This window comes from Periplaneta americana, chromosome 16 (assembly GCF_040183065.1).
Source record: "Periplaneta americana isolate PAMFEO1 chromosome 16, P.americana_PAMFEO1_priV1, whole genome shotgun sequence".
In the NCBI taxonomy this organism is placed as follows: domain Eukaryota; kingdom Metazoa; phylum Arthropoda; class Insecta; order Blattodea; family Blattidae; genus Periplaneta; species Periplaneta americana.
Genome location: NC_091132.1, coordinates 76,806,541 through 76,824,327, shown reverse-complemented (window position 1 = coordinate 76,824,327; position 17,787 = coordinate 76,806,541). Strand labels below are relative to the sequence as shown.

Here is a 17,787-nt window from a genome sequence, read left to right as displayed (position 1 = left end):
GCAATGTGTAGTGGACTTGGAAGTCGGCGGTCTCTATCAACTAAAGATAACATTTCCGAACCACCTTTGTGTTAAAAGTTATTTGTTTTGAACACATATACTATTACGTCACGAAGTTTGTCGGTCAGATAATATTTATGTGTTCTGTATAATAGCCTAGGTAGGCTATTGATCATTTGTTATCTTGTGAAACCAAGTACATGCGTGCGCCGTAGCTTATGGTAAGAACCTTATTGTGAGAGTAAATGAGCTAGCTGGTTGAAGTGGGAGGGAAAGCTCCCAGTCCACTTCTTCTTCTTCCTCTTCTTCTTCTTCTTCTTCTTCTTCTTCTCACGCGCAGGTAGGTTTCACGACATAACGAATGAACTACTGGGTGTTCATTTCAAAGTGTGTCATGACGTCATTGTTGGTGAGTCAGTGATTTGAAGCGAGTTTCAGCTTTTATGTCAGAACAGTTGCCTATTAATGAAGGAGTTCAATCTGAACTTAAGAACATGTACGGTATAACTTGAACGTCGTAGCAACACATGGCGGTCTGTACGGTCTGTGTGCTACCACAACCTCTTTCGAACTGTGTTTTGCGCGGGCAAGTCGTACGCAGGGTATTTGTTATCATCGGTTGCGTATGGCAACATTCCACAACACAAATCAAATGCTCCGTGTCTATGTTGACCGTCGGAATTAATGTCAACAAATACTGTACGTAAGTAATAGTCTTAACCCTCTCCCCATATCCCGACAGTAAGAAAAAAAATTCACCTCAGTACGTGTTTCCAAACAGTTCACATTCCTGCCACTATCGGCGTTACGGTACGAATCGGTAAGTACTCTTCAGAATGAACGCCGTACTTGCCAGGCAACTTCTCTTGCACATAGGTAATACGCCTCTGCGGAAATGTAGGAAGATTGAATTCTCTAGGCTCATCGGCTAGCCACATGACGACATACAGCGAGCCATGGCACACTTTGAACTGAATACGCAGTATACCATATCAATGAATTTACCTAATTCTTTACTTAGTATCTCTAAGAAAATACAATATTGCAGACATAGGCCTATATACAAACATACAATGCTTATCGTTCCTAATTTATTAACAATCTATTGTTGGTACTCACAAATTGTACAAATACAACAGACTAGATTTGTCAGATTTATGTAATCAATTAACACAATGGTCACAATCTTTTTCCCACCAGGCATTTACATAAAACACATCTCTCCATTTAACAAATATGAGCGTCAGGAAAGACAAATAGCAGTAAAAAGTGGCACCGCCTTGAAAAATAAGGATGTAATGTGTGCAAGATATGTTTACATTACAATACGCATATATTTTCACAATACAATTCATGTAAAATACAAAAGGGTGGATAAAAAGTAAAGGCAACAGTTCGATAATTCTGACATTGTTTTATTTACAGGGGTACAACATTTACGTACCTTCAATATATTCGCCCTCCTTATTTATCACATTTTGCCAAATGTTTGGGAGGCGTCGTACACCATTAGCGCGTCAATGTTTGTTGATATTCCGTATTGACCGCCCTATAGTACGAATAAGTTTATCTCTGGTATTGTACCGGGTCCCTCACAGTGGTTCTTTCACTTTGGCGAAGAGATTGTAATCGCATGGACTCATATCGGGTGACTATTTTGGCTGTTCTAGAATCTTCCATTGCCAGCGGCGCCAGAGGTCCTTGACAGCAGCAGCGGTGTGACTCCTTGCATTGTCATGAAGAATAATGGGGTTCTGTACCACCAAGTGTCGTCGTTTTCTCCTGAGCGCTGGACGAAGGTGGTGGTGCTTCTCACAGTCCCTGAAAACATTCTTGTGTACTACGACCTCGTGCCACATCAATTTTGATGCAGGAACGTTGCTCTAGTTTTGTAAACATGATCTTAGAGCGCTCGCACTATCCCTATGAAAGGAAACATTCTACACACTGCAGTAGATTGACAGAGTACTGTCGCCGCTGGCTGCACTAACTCATCTAACAGTCCTTGATCATGTCCACACAGCTGGCAGCTCTCGAACGTACCATCGTCTTGTGACAGCAGTGTTGCCATAACGTTTTATCCAGCCCTTGTTTCTTTTGTAGTTCCTCTAGGCATGAATAAAGAAACATTCTCTCTATATTGCATATAGGGGATATGGGCCTAATAAATTGGTTAGTTGAAATGAAAGTCGGCCGAGGTTTACTACAGCATGTGCAACAGAAGTACATGCATCAACTCTTTCAGGAATATGTGTGGTTGGCATACTTGATGCTCCGAATAAGTAAAAAAAGAAAAGAGAATGGTGCAAGATTGAAGATTCCAAAAGAGTGCTGTAGTTATTATTTTTCTTCTTAGACTACAGAAAAGTGTACACCTGCTGAAATATCTTTACAGAATGTTTGTAGTATATGGAGAGACATTCTAAGGGAAATCAGATGTAAATGATGGGGATACGTGTTTCGCCCGGCAGAATATATCCACAGGGCAATCCACGTCCATATCAAGCGCTCAACGCTATCACGTCAAATTCAATTCAAGATGTTGATGCTCTTGTCAGAGAGAATTGGAGAATAACAATAAGCGAACTTAATTTAATATTGAATATCCCCCGGAAAGTACCCTCAAGTTCTTTAGAAACATCTGCAGTACTGCCAGGCGATCAGTACGAACTCCGGAGTTCGACGAAGACATTTTGGGCCGTCAACAAGTAAGAGATCAGTTGCTCGTGAAGTTGGAGTCACTCTTGACTAGTGTGGAATGTTTTACAAGAGGAAAGACTGTATCCATTCCATCCACACCAAGTGCAATCTTTGCGTCCAGGTGACCTGCTGCTTAGATGCTGTTTTGTCGGTTGATTTTAGATAGACCTTGGAGAGACATGAATTTCCGTCAGGCATCATTTTCACAGATGAAGCAGCATTTACAAGGGGAGAAGTATACAATAGCCAAAACAGTCACATTTGGGCAGAAGTTAATCTCCATGCTACACAAGTCCGCGGCTAACACTGCCTCCTTTCTGAGACTTAATGTATCTGTGCGACAAAACTTCTTTGTAAGACTGTGCATCAGTGGTGACCAAAGCGGGTGTCGTGATTACATTGTGTAATCACAGACATTCAAATGGGTACGAGGAGTTTCCTGTACATTGCTGTGTTTTTCATTCACGTACTGAAGGCAAGTAGTGGCGGTATCATTTCGCTCTACAAACTCTGTCGCTACAAGCAGTAAGGGGTAGTTTCGTACAGAATGAGAAGGAGAACTTTTTTGTTGTTCTGTCGGACAAAATGTAATATGTTTACTTTGCTCAACGGTTCAATTAGGAGTATATAGAAACATTAATTGCCACGCTGAATAATGTATTATTATTATTATTATTATTATTATTATTATTATTATTATTACTGACCACTACGTATCTGTTTCCATAATTCTTCTGTACGTGCATGAATATTGATATTTTTAGATATTCTCCTTAGAAGGATAAAATTACTGGGCCGTATTCATAGACATTCTTAGCGCGGGCTTTCGGTGGATGATCAGCGAACTAAGGTTTTTCGTATTCATAAACCAGTGTCAGCGATATAATATGATATGAATCCTGTTTAGCACGCTCGTAGCCCGGGCTAGCGAAATGTCTATGAATAGCACCCTAAAGGTTTTATCTCAATTTTAATCTTCTTAATCTTTTGATGAGGGAAACTATTTATTAGTTATTCATTTAATAATAATATTGTAGAAAAACTGATTCAATATTATGTGCCAACGAACTGTTAAACGTTTGATGAGGGAAACTATTTATTAGTTATTCATTTAATAATAATATTGTAGAAAAACTGATTCAGTATTATGTGCCAACGAACTATTAAACGCTAGGAATTGATATGTCTAAAATCATAGCCAGGAAGAGAAAGATGAGATAAATGAATGTAAGAAAGTAAGCTACCTAATGGGGTTTGAAATATTTCGTGCTCTAAAGTCTTTTAATAGAACAGAATTTCTCAAAAGTATAACTATTAAAATAACAAATAACATGTCCATAAGAAGTTTTTAATTTTGAAAAACTACGAATTTCTCGACCAAGTATCGACAGAAGAATTTAGAAAATTCCTGATTATATTCACGAGGAAAATTAAAAAAGAAGCAAGAAAAATCGTATATTATTCACTGGCTCTAGATGACATTACTGATACAGCAAAACTTGAGATTTTTATTCGCGGAATTGATCAAGATGTTAGTACAGGAACCACCACTGGTTGTAGTTTTCATGCCAACTACCTTTCCTCCGTCTCCTTACTTCATAGGCTGTCGGGCGCATGTAATCACTGCAGCTCGAGTTTTAGTCACCGCTGCTGTACATGGTGGATCGAAGTAAATAATGACTGTCTAGTAACATTTCCAAAAACATTAGACTCACAGATAACATTTATTTTTCTAGGGAAACCACAAAAGTTACAGAAAAATTGTATTAGACTTTTTTGTTCAGTAATGGATTAATCTTGCTCAGGATAGGGACCAATGGCGGGCTTATGTAAGGGCGGCAATGAACCTTTGGGTTCCTTAAAAGCCAGTAAGTAAGTAAGTAATTTATGCTCTAACACCAGTTTTTTTTTGCAATTGTTTATATCCTGTATAGCAACGGATAATCACAAAAGTCAATATCGTAATTGGAGATGGAATGGAATAGAATTCCGGAAGGGGGGCACTATGACCCAACACTGCAACTTGTTACGGTCTATTGCGCTAACCTTCAAGCTGGGCGCATTCTCAAACTCACACGGCTGACTACACTAAGGTTCGCTGCGTAGCCAGGTTTCGAGTAGGCAACCCTCTCGTACCTATGCCAGCCCCCATCGTGCGTCGCCAGTCGGCATTCGGGGAATGCTATGAAATGTTGACGGAGTGGTGTATGGGGAAACGGGAGAACCTTGAGAAACACCCCAACTGCCAGCTTGTCCGCCACAAATGTCACTATGGATTTTTTCAAGGAAAAATCCTAGGCCTAACCGAGACTCGTACCCGGACTGTCTGCGTGACAAGATGAAGGTCGGACCACTCAGTCACAGCAGGGAAAATGGGAGGTACGTGGAAGTTTCCATCCTTTTATTATCGAACATTTTTGCCATTATTTCTGAAGCAGAACGCCAAAACCAGTAGAAAACGTTATCACTAAATACAGGGACATCACTTTATTTTTACCAACATTTTTAACATTAACCTGGCTATAGTCGGAAACACTGTTAACTCCTTCCATTACAGGAGTTTGGTGTTACTAGTGCAATATGTAAACAAATCATTTTACTAGCTATAGGAGGAGAGAAAAGTAGTGTATCCATTTATGTTACAGGGGAATACGATATTAGGATTTTCAGTTTGATCATTACTTTTACGGTATTTTATCAAAATATAGTAGAGTGGTAACATTTTTTTTTTCACAAACTCAACTCTTCAGGCGGTTTTATTCATTATATAATGGCTACTTTATTCAGCATATTACCGTACTTTCGGTAACTCTAACCTTCACTTCAAAGTTATTCAGTCATGCTACAAACCGTACCTGTGCGAAATAAGCAGGGCCGGGTATTTACGGAGATCGCGAAAATCACGACATAATAGATATACAATAGATTTTTACTAATCTTTACGAATTAAATGATTCTGATTAATAATATGCGGATAAAACAATCGCGAAATGGAGTTCTAATAGCGAAATATGGACACATTTGCGAATTATTATTATAGTGTCGTTTTATAGCGAATTTCATATTCTGAGTTCTTTTTTGGGACTTTTTTTATTTGAATTTGTTGCATATTGAAGTAAGCTACATTACATGGTATTCCAGGTGTTCTCATTACATTAGTGAACTCAAAAGATGGAGAATTCAACATTTCACTAATAATTTGAAAGTATTAATTTAAGGGATACAAGTTTTTTTCGTTTTTTAATTAATGTGTGTTAAATACAGTCTCAATCCAGCAAATATTGTCTACTGGCCGTACCGCACCTTTACCAGAATCCAATGAACCTTTAATGTTATTTATTTGGAAAGTAACATTCATACTGAGTTCATATTCCAATTTAAAAAAAATTGTATTTTCCAAAATTTCCATTAATATCCAACAAAAGTACAAATCAATCTCCAGCAATCTCCGCCGACACCAATATTAAAAAACACAAATGATAAAATCAATCTCCATAAATACCTGCCCCTGGAAATAAGCTTCAATAATATAGGCTCTTCCTTCTATGGAAAACGCAACCATATTTCTGAAACACACTATACTCTGTATTGTTTACTTCACTGCTAGCAGACTTTGAATGCAACAGCGGCCGTAAGTTTGTGTGGCTGACGGGAGCAAGAAGATTACTGCAAGGGATGGGAGTCAATTACATTGAGAAACGCAGGTACAATAAAAATGCAAGTAAAAATAAAGTGATGTCCCGGTGTATATCACAACGGTGATAATATGGTAGCAACTGAAACTTGCGCAAGCAAACATAAGTGGCATTACGTCATTATGTAATGGAATGGCTTTTACAAAAACAGTTTAACAGATTAGCAGGCTTAGAGACTTTAGACCCAATAGGCGAAAACAGTGAGCCTTCGAGTTGGAAAGCAGGACGGTAGCGGGTGGAGGCAATAAGGGTAGCGTCCTACCTGTTATCCCATGTATTTTATTAACTCAGTCATACTTATAAGACAGGGAGAGGAGGTACTGTTCTGATAATAAAAACAGTCCGTAAACCTAGTCCACTTTGTCAGAAGAGAGGGCAGGAGATAGTAGTCTAGTTTTGATGGGTTCATGTGGTTATCTATCTGTTTAGTCGAAGAATATAATAACAGTAAGTATGCCAAAAGTGAAAGGCTCTAAACACGTATTTGTCCATAGTTCGGAAGTGATTATTTTGAAGTTAATGGGGGACCATGTTACATATAACTAAGAGGAGACAAAACACGATACATTGAGACCCATTGCAACTCCCGACAACACATTTCACATGTAAATATTTTGTCTCTTAAGAGGGAAGAAATTCCACCTGTGTCAGATTCGCTTACAAATAAAGAATCTGAGTTCTTCTTAGATCTATGTGAAATGATGGTAGCTATAAACAACCATTTAATAAAGTAAACAACCCTAATTTCAAAGCTTTCATGGAAAAATATACCAAGAGACAGTGTTTTTTTCGTTTTGTACCCATTACATCATGTGATGCAGAGCAGAACTTTTCCAAATACAAACTTTATCTTGCCGACAACCGAAGAAAATTTAGTTTTGAGGTCTTGATAATGTGTGTTGTAGTACATTGTAAGAGAAGAGAAAACTGGAAAATAAACAAGTTGAACAGAACATAAATACTTCTCATTACATTATATTGTAAATATATTGTGAATATATAGGATAATTTACGTAGTATATTGCATATAATGTGGGGATATCATGTACTGTGCATCATAAGTTCTGTCTTTTTGTGTATGTTTATTATGTATATTGTGTAAGTATTGCATATGTGCTTATGAAAGAACCCGAAAGGAAATGCATATTAATTTATTTTGAAAATTTCGCACTGTAGGTTTTTATTTTAATGTTTGATAAATTAGTCCTCTTTCTTTCGAATGTGACTGTACAGCACCAGCAGACTGGACTGGACTTGGTTTCGCGTATACACGTCTCTTCTACTGCCGACTCCCATCCACTCAAACACAGTGACAAAGCTCTCTACAGTATGGACTTAGTAAACTTATTCTGTCGGGTCCAAAATCTCGATGTCTGCAGATTAGACAAGAAATGCAAATGAAGTACTGTATACAGACAGTACTTAAAACGCAGCTATGCCGGTAGATGCTTAACATTATGAAGATGACGGCGGCGATATATTTTGGTTAAAATAGGCAGGCATATAGGCACTAAAATAGTAAAAATAGGCAGTGAAGTAGGCATTTATTATACTTGGAAACAGGCAAAAAATAGACAAATACTTCCATACGGTACTCACTTTCCTTGGTTACATGTCACAACAACGATGCTTTTTTAAGTTGTCAGCTGCCATAGTGAGCCGCCTGTCAGAGAGAACGTTTTTCATGGTGGAAAAAGATCTTTCTACTTCTATTGAAGTGATTGGAGTAAACTTAAAAGAATTTATTTCAGAAGGGCTGTCTCTACTTTCTTTCAGAGATCGGGAAAAACCTTCTGTGTATTGTGTCAAAAAGAGGGGTGTGAGAAGGGATTAGGGACTTCAAAGTACGTGTGACTTGTGCGTGCAAGCGACAACAGTAACGGGATCTGGAGACTTGCTTTTAATACTTCCCTCACCCCCTTTCTTTCGTTGGTAAACCCCGAAGTGACCTGATTACTGAGGGTTATACTGTTCAAACTTCTTTGTTAAGTGACATAAAAGATGGAATCGGTAGGGAAGAAAAGTTTAAGAGTTCTGGGAAATATATGTATTCCTGGAGAATAAGAGTCTCAGCAAATATTTGTGTGAGGTGAATATATATATATTTTTTTTAATTTGTAAAACCATCATTTTTTGTTTTTTGATATAATTTATGTGCGGTTTATTTTAAGTGTATTAAAAATATAGAACATGTACAGTAACGACGTAAAAAGGCTATAAAGGCAATTAACCTTAAAATAGGCAACGGAAGCTAAAATAGGCAAAAAAAAGCAAAATAAGAATTGGGCCTATCATCCCCAAATGTGTGGAAACGTGTTTATCTCTTATAGGCTTTCATCTATACACTCAGTTTAAAAAATACATTTTGCCTAACATCCGGGCTCTAATAATGGAAGTTAAAAAATTATCACTTAAACGTACGTACCATTAGCATCTTTGAGGAATTTTTAACTATTACTCGACATTCACAAGCGTCAGGCCTCTTCTCATAATATGATGAGCATACCGCAAGTTTACTATTTAAAACTATACAGGAAAACAAGCTTAGTTAGTATTAGCAATATTTTATTTAACGAAGCTTTCAACAACAGAGGTTGTTCATCGCAGAAATTTGACGCGGGCGAGAAAAGGCAGAAGTATTTTACCTGGAGTCCTCTATTTGGAGCAGGGTTCTTTTAAATACTGTAAACCTACTGAAAGAGTCTCCCAGATTTACTTCCCACAAGGAGGAGTCTGATTAAGGATTTTATCTCCTTCGTCCTGGTTTCAACCCGCGAACCTCGAACTCTGCTACTATGTCCGACCGAGCGGTTGTCGCAGTCACGAAACGGGGGAAGTCACATGACAATCACTTCTTTAAATTATTTTTAACAGTTATATAATATTACGTAGAACTCCAATTCCGTACAGAAAATATTTTCAGGAAAGAGTCTAACAACGCAGCCACTAGCCTTTACAGAGAGGCCAGCAGAAACGGGTGGGGGAAACCGGCATGCGACATAAGTTAATCACTCTGTCGGACAGTACTAGCTAAACTTCTTTTGACGCAGAACAAGGACATTCAACTGTTTCATATGGAAAAAAAGTAGATCTTCACATTGAAAGTCAACAGGATTTAAAAGCTGGGTGTCTTCAACTCGAGTCGAGGCTATGATTATGATGGCACGCAACTGTTACCTCCTAGAAACCCTCGACACGCAATTCTGACACTTTTTTCTTTCCGCATGCAATTCGTAAACACGGATCGTGGATTGTTTCTACGATTTCTTCACTTGTTGCTGTTCCTGGACATCCGCCGCAGAGGTCGTCTTCCACACTCTCTCAACCATGTTTAAAGTGCCGCCCATTTTTTCCACAATCTAAAGCGCTAGAGGGAATTCCGCCAGTGTAATGTCCATATTTCGTCGTTGTTCCTGCAATAACTCCTATGTGCAAAATATAAAATCTTTCAGTAGGAGAAAAAAAAAAAACACATTTATTCATCCCATGGCTGCCGAACATAGGAGACTGTGAATTCTTACATTTTCGAAACAAATAAATATAATTACATATAAGAGATTTTATTATTTGCTGTATCACGATTTAAGTTATTTAATAGAGCAAAAATCTGAAAATCAATAAATGTCACATAGGAGTTATTGCAGGAACAACGACGATTTGCTTTAATTTCTGTTGGATTCATTTCCTTTTTACATAATATCCTAGATCATACATCTGCAGTGCTCGGGAAAAGTGACGTAAGTCAGTTTCCACAAACCTTTTTTGATAATTTATTGACAACTTATACTGGTTTATGTAGATTTGATTTTTTTCTGTATGAATTATTGTAATGGAAGAAATATTTATATCTCTTTTTCCAAGCGAGCAGATGTTTTGTAAGTTGTCAATAAATTATCAAAAAAGGTTTGTGGAAACTGACTTATGTCACTTTTCCCAGGCACTGCAGATATGTAACAGACAAGTCATCGCTATATTAAAATCGGCAGCACTTTGAAGATAACAACCGCCAGGATCGTCACCCGTCCGTCGTAAACGAACACGAGGTGGCAGTACAGTCGCTAATGCAATTCAAATGGGAATTATGACGTGACTCCTTATGTAACAACTAGATGGCAAATAGTAAACCTGACAAAAGTTGTTAACATCAAAGCCTATAAGGCCGACCTATCTGGGGTATATATGATCTAGGATGATATTTAACGACTGCACGAAGCTCGATAGTTTCCATTTTTGCCAATCTGTTCGGCGCACTAATTTCAAAATTAAACTACAGTACACAAAATGTATTCAACAGAAAATTATGATTTTTTGTGCTTGGAATAATGTAGAATGGGAGGCATTGTTGACACGTTTCAATGCTATCTATGTGTCAGGCCACGAACTTTTAAAACGCATCGCGTATTACTGTTATTATTATTGTTCGGCCTATTATTCAATTACACATTTTATATCTCCGTGTCTCCGACGAACTGGTCAGACATACTAGTGGAACCCATGGTGGAGGCATGAGTGGAACCGATTCAAATAGTTGGACTTTCGCGCCGGTCGCTTATCATAAGAAAAATATAGCTTTTATCAATTTGACACGACCTTGATATCTGGAATAAAACCTCCGAAGACTTGAGTAAGCCACTGTAAGAACTGAGCTGACAGGACTTATAACATTAAGAATACTAAGGATGGACATGTCGTTGATTGTGATTATGATATCATAATACAGCCAAAGCACATACTGGTCACTAATAGGAAAAATATTTCTTCAAAATTTTGACACAGACAAGAATTAGCTGACAAATTTGTCTTGGAGCTATCAGCGACACGATTCTTTTACGTACTGTAAGAATCTATAGTGATGGTCACATAAGAACAGTTCCTAAACAGCAAATATTGCCGTCTTGTCAATGTTGCCAACTGTTACCAGATATCACCATATGAAGTAAAACCATGATCCTACGTACTGAATAACTTATTTACTTACCATATTTTACCTTTATGCTGGAAGGTTGTTTTAAATAATTCAATAATTTGTAACATATTTTCGTAGGCAAACTATACGAGAAAGGGATGAACATGTTAGGTATTTTGTCTGGCAATATGAAATTAATTGGTTTGACTAAACAATTGGTTCACGAGACCTAACCTAAAAATGTATTTTGTTTGACCACATGAAATTATTAGTACTGACTCCGAAAACTGAATATAACCATGAAATGTATGCTTAAGAATACATATTCCTAATAATGTTGCTATTCTAGTTATAACTGGTGTCTCTGTGAGTATAATTCCTTCATTATCTTCTTTCGGTTAAATCTGAACGAACAGAACGCCAGTAGGGGAAGTTATCCCCATTCTCGCAGCACGCTTTACGTTTTCTTAGTGGTCGCTTTTTCCTCTTTTTGACATTATTGTAATAAAAATCTTAACACGAAAGAAATTCATTAAAATGTGAAATGGTATTTCTATCGATTACCCACACCCAAGTATGTTATATTTATTTACACTTATCTGACTATAATCTTTAATTCTAACCACAACGCAATACACAAAATAACTATTATATATTAATATTGATACTGATATTAATTAATTATTAGTATGTTCAAATTTCACTATCTTCCAGTAATCTGCTCAGAAATCTAGTACAATTTTAATTCCATGGAACTCCAGTACCAGCAACATCTGTCTCAGCTTCAAACATAACAGTTATAAAATCACTACCATTCGTAGTATTTGTCAGTATCGAAATTCGAAACGAAGTTGGCAAAAGAAAATTCAACCTGCAAACTAGAAAATCATCACAATCCACTAGCATATGTAGTAATGGGGGAAAAATCGTTAGGTTTCACCCTTAGGGTATTAAGTAAGCTGACCCGGACTATACAACACGAGATTACCAACTATACTTCCTTTTCGAAGAAAGTAATGCAAAGATTTATTGTCACTTTTAAAATACATCGCTCTTGGGCGGGATTAAACCAGTGAATCTCTGATATAATGACAAGTACGCTAAGTATTAGACCACATCGAGGACGATCATGGTAATATCAATAGCAATACCACAGGTTTTATTCATATTCCTTGTCCGCTCATGCGGTGTTTTGAGTGTCGGCTACTAAGGGTACGGCAGCCGGTCGAGCTCTTACTTCAAATTCGTTTCCTAAAACTTCTATAAGATAAGATTTTATAGAAGATGCTGGAAATGTCGTCCTCCCTCGGCTGAACAGGAACTGTATCCGGAAAATACATTTGTTACGAATGGCTTCGTGAATTGCAGTTCTGAAAGGAGGCAACTGATCAGGAAATGTTTGAATAAACTCCGCATACGCACGATGAGCTGAATCGTATTTAAAACAACGTTTACACATAAAAATGCGTTTCTCTAGAGCAGACCTCCAGAACTGTAGCTCCTCAGAGCGACTGCTTTACTACCCCTCCTTACACACGCACCTTTCCTAACGGTGCAGCCATACGTTCTAGTTACGCTCGACTGCATCCACATTCATTCTCGCAGCGGCAGGTATACAATATGCTATCAAGAATTACAAATGAACAGATAATAAAATCCTTAGGAACATACCTTTAGAAAATAAGAGAAAAATGAATGAGGGAAATAAGTAAGTTAAAAGACATGTAAAATAAATTTTTAAATGTATGTGTGCATATAATGTAAGAGTATGTAATGTAACGATATGTATATATCGTCCTATTACTATTAAAGCCGATTAAGTCCACTTTTTTGTGTAAAATAAATAAAATACAGTCCCCGACTTGTGTTTCCGTGCTCTGTATTCTACTAAAATGAAGTAAGTCCGAAATGTTGCATGCAGGCAAAAAACCAATTACTTTATTTGAAAAACTTATTACGATTTTTCGTGCTTTAATAAAGTTTAAATTCCTATTTTTACAAAACTTGCACTACTGGTCTTCACTGTGTTTACTAGTAATAGGACGATAAATAAATTGTACTTTGATAAGTGAATGATAGCTATATGACCGGATGTCAATGCTGTCATTCAACATTGTAACGCACTCCAGCTAAATAAATATACATACACAATAAGCGTACAGCAGTTTAAAGATAACTTGAACATGGAAAAATCTAAACCCGTGAAGAAATATTAGGCCTACTTCCAAAGGAAATGGATTATGATTTTTTTTTTTGTTAAAGAAGACGAAAGAATTGCTTGTTTACTGTGTCCCATCCAATTTATTTCTACTCGTCATTTCAATATTAAACCACATTTCAACAAAGCCCATATTAAGAATTATGGAATGCACAAACTTTCGGGTAAGTTCATTATTACGAACTGTATATTGATTATTTATTTATATACTGTTAAGTTAAGGACGTCATTCGTTGTGTTCATTTTGAAATGAAATTAATACTGACTTTCAAGGTTCATTAATTAAATGCTATAAATTTATGTTTCCGTAGGTGACGATATGAGGAAAGTTTTTGAAAATCTAAAGCAGGTTAGATGCAAAGAGATCTCAAAGAAACTACAGACAGGAAATCTAGCATAATTGTAAACCTTGAAACGAGATAACGCATTATAAATACAATTAATTTATTACAATCCTTTTTGAAAATTACATGCCGCCACTTTGCACGGGCAGAGAATGTAAACAACTCGAGCATCCCCAATAGAAGTGGGGTGAGGCTGACGTCATATTTCTCCTACTTACGGGTTCTGCAGGCCTGCTCTAGAGTAAACAACCAAACCACCTTCGGAAATGAATGTTTACTGTCTTAAGATCATCAGAGAACAGAGTCAGACATAAATTGTCAGAAAACGGGAAGAAAGAAGAGGAGTTGAACTATGACTGATCAGTAGTCAAGTAGTAACACACTCGTGAGCGGATAAGCTTTTTTTTACACCTCTAATATTATGAGTACTAAACGTAATTTTATCATTAGATATTCTATTGCTCGCAGACAACAACATACTTTTAGCAAATACCGACGATGGATTACAGAGATAAGTGTACCATTAGAAATAATATGAACATAACATGAAATTATCTGTCGACAAATTCAAAATAATACAATTTGAGACCACCTCTGTGGTGTAGGGGGTCAGCATGCTCGTTTCTTACGCAAAGAGTCCGGGTTCGATTTCCTGGTTGAGGTTTTTCAGGGTTTTCCCTCAACCGTAAGGCAAATGCCAGGAAATTAGGGCAACATCTCTGAATATCACCGGCTTCCTTCATCACCAAAAAAATCACATTCATAACAAATCAGTAATACATCTACAGACGCCATCTAGTACTCAACAATAGTACACAGGCCTTCGGATTTCACCCAAAAGATTAACTCACGATATGACCAGAGATGTTAAAGCGAGTATAAATAACAACAAAACAACACAATTTGAAGGGAAATTATAGATCCATAGCAAAATTTTTATGTATAATATATACTGTAACAAAGCTGTTGAGCAAGTAAACTGTTTCAAATATTAAGGCTATACGAGTAATCTATCCTGCATGAAAAAAAGACAAAAAGTCAAAATTGTAATTATACAGAGAGTAAGGTGTATAAGTATGGTCCTTTTCACAGTCGTCTGAGACTGCCCACAGGATAAAAAAATGTCCATACAACATAGGGTCGAAACTTTATAGTTTTCCCAGAGAAAAAATATATATTTCTTTTTTATTTTATTTGCGTTATACTGCTTATATCGTTAGTAAAATTACGAAAACAATTACATTGGTAGGTATATCTAGCAAAGCGTTAATATTAGTTTAAATACATGTATGTGTGTTCTATTACGTTTTCTTGAAATTAAATAAAAATACATGCTTAAATTTGTTAATATTCTGACGTGAGAAACGTGGCAACGTGTTCAGCAGGCAGTACCCTGCACAGACGTACGTACATGTCAGCTGAGTTCAAGCTCCCTGTCCATAGGTCTACTACAGAGCGGATGACAGTACAGTACAGGTATTCAATAAACAACTTACAATGTCATTTACGGTTTAGGAATATCATATGTTATAAATTTATGCAGAAAGTCGTCGTAATTCAAGTGTGACAAAAGGAATGTACAGTCAACGTTTTCCTCAAAGAACGTTACCTAATCGGCGAACTTTTGTAGCAGTTTCTCAACAATTATTAGAAACTGGGAGTCTCTTACCTCGTTTCGAAAATCACACAACCAGAAATTTGTTTAAAAATGGTACTGCTTTATGGAAGCGGGAGAGATTAAAATGTTACATTTAAAAAAAAAGTTCGTGTGATTTTGTGTATTAAACCATTATTGTTTATTTTTTAGACGTACAATAAAAATTGACCAATATTCCAAATATTGTTAAATAAAGTGGAAATTTACCATAAAGTTCTATTAATGAGATTGAAAACTTGTATTTGCTCTTCGTTTTATGTAAACAACGGTCCGCCCCTTCATTAGAACAGAGCATCTGTTTTGAACTGGTAATCCACTTGAGCTGTACCATATACTTGTAAACTCCCTCCTCCCCAGCCAGCAACGTTGCCAAACGTCTAATATTATAAGCTTTAATAATTAGTTAAATACTACAATCAGAAAAAAAAACCGTGAGGACATTTTTTCTTCCTTATGACACGAACAATCATCAGTTAAAATAATGTCACTTATACCCCTTACACCCTGTATATTTCCTGTTATATCGCTAGGTGCCATTTCTCCGTACCCATCTTCCATAGTCATTTGCCTTGCGCGTCTTTAACATTTAAATATCTCATTTCCATTTAAGATATTAGAAACTTACTATCTACGTTGAACTTCGAGATTATCCATCATATTAGGAATGAGAACTTAAGGAAAGAATGAAATCCAAGGGAACTTTTGACGAGAATTTAAATGAAAAGGCTTAATTGGTTTGGCAAGAATGCCAGAAGATATATGGCCGAAAAAATTATACTCTGATGTGATCAACGCAACGTAATCCGATCGGTTAAGACATCTAGCACAAGAAATAATATAGTCTATTCTTAAAAGTATGAAATATTCAAATTCATTGTCGGAGAATTAACTCCGAATTTTTTTTTAAATTTGTAGCAGAACACATCACTTCATCCCCAGGAAAAAATTGTAAATATTGAAGCACAAATAAATTAAAATTTATGAAGTGCAGGAACTGTTGCACACCTGAACTGATTACCTGGTTGGGTTTTTCCGAGGTTTTCCCCTACTGTAAATCGAATGTCAAGTAATCCATGACATTCTCGGCTTCGTCCCGCCAGATACCATCTCGCTATCACCAATTCCATCAACACTAAATAACCTACTAGTTCATATAGCGTTGTTAAATAAAATATTCACACAAAAACAGTTTCAACCCGACGGATGTTAACAATCGAGAAAACTGAACAAAACGAGGCATCCTTACTCGTTTGCAAGCATTTTTCAGTATTACTTATTTATTTATTCTGATGTAGTTAAGGCCATCAAGCCTTCTCTTTCACACCACCAGAAATACAAATACAATACAGCATTTGTCATACACTATAAATTAACAAGTGCCCAACGCAACTCTGGTTATGTTAGCATGGAGCAAAGCCGACTTTAGAGGTAATACAGCGAAAAATTAGCATTCAACATGAATCCCATTAACTATCATATTAAAATCAGCTTCTCAGCAGTGAACGGAAAGTGTGTCCATTATATTTGTTGCTGGAAGCGATACTGTATGAGTTACAACGGAGGATGATTATGATGATGATATGATAATAATAATTCACTTATTTTCTTAAGTGCTTATAGTTCAATTGTGGAGCCATTCTAGTACTATAGGTGCCCATTAGTTAATGCTGTAACAGTGCATATTCTCTCGCTACATAACACGTCAGAACAACGTGACAGGATAATCTCAGTATCAATAACGGACATATTGCTGTTGACTGTACCTGTGACAGTTGCCTCCACCGGCGACACTTGCTCCTCTGTGGACCGGAACAGCTCGCTCAAGTGCGCCATTATGCCTGCCGTTCCGCGGCAACTGTTGACAGTGAGAGCGATGCAATGAACTCACTATTGTCTCCAGCAGATCAGCTGACTGAATGAGTGAGTGAGTGCCTGACTACAGCGCAACCTGTTGCAAACCACGTGGCAGCCCCTCCCCCACATTGTGACGACACAGCTCCACGCACTGGGGTACATCAAACGTTATGGAATATGGATATGTGCAGCTACGGGGAACAGATGACAGGAAGAAGCAAATGCAAGAAGAGCAGGATTAAAGAAACTGGAAAAGAAATAAATAGCCTGTACTTTCTCCTAAAATGTATTATACGTTTCGTAATAATTAAATTCCTTTAATGTGAATGACATTACCCTTTAAAATTTATTTCCTTGAATATTACTCAATAGATATAATATCAAAATGGAATAATTTTAACATGCATCCAAAT

General features: G+C 36.9%; 1 protein-coding gene across 1 annotated transcript in view; it reads right to left on the bottom strand.

Moving 5' to 3' along the window:
- Positions 1-17,449, bottom strand: part of LOC138716495 (carotenoid-cleaving dioxygenase, mitochondrial-like) — a 78,727-nt gene extending 61,278 nt beyond the window's left edge. Inside the window, exon 1 of the mRNA XM_069849638.1 lies at positions 17,284-17,449. Coding sequence (XP_069705739.1) covers positions 17,284-17,353 — 70 coding nt within the window. The 5' untranslated portion in view covers positions 17,354-17,449. The remainder of the gene's footprint in view (positions 1-17,283) is intronic.
- Positions 17,450-17,787: the final 338 nt, after the last annotated feature.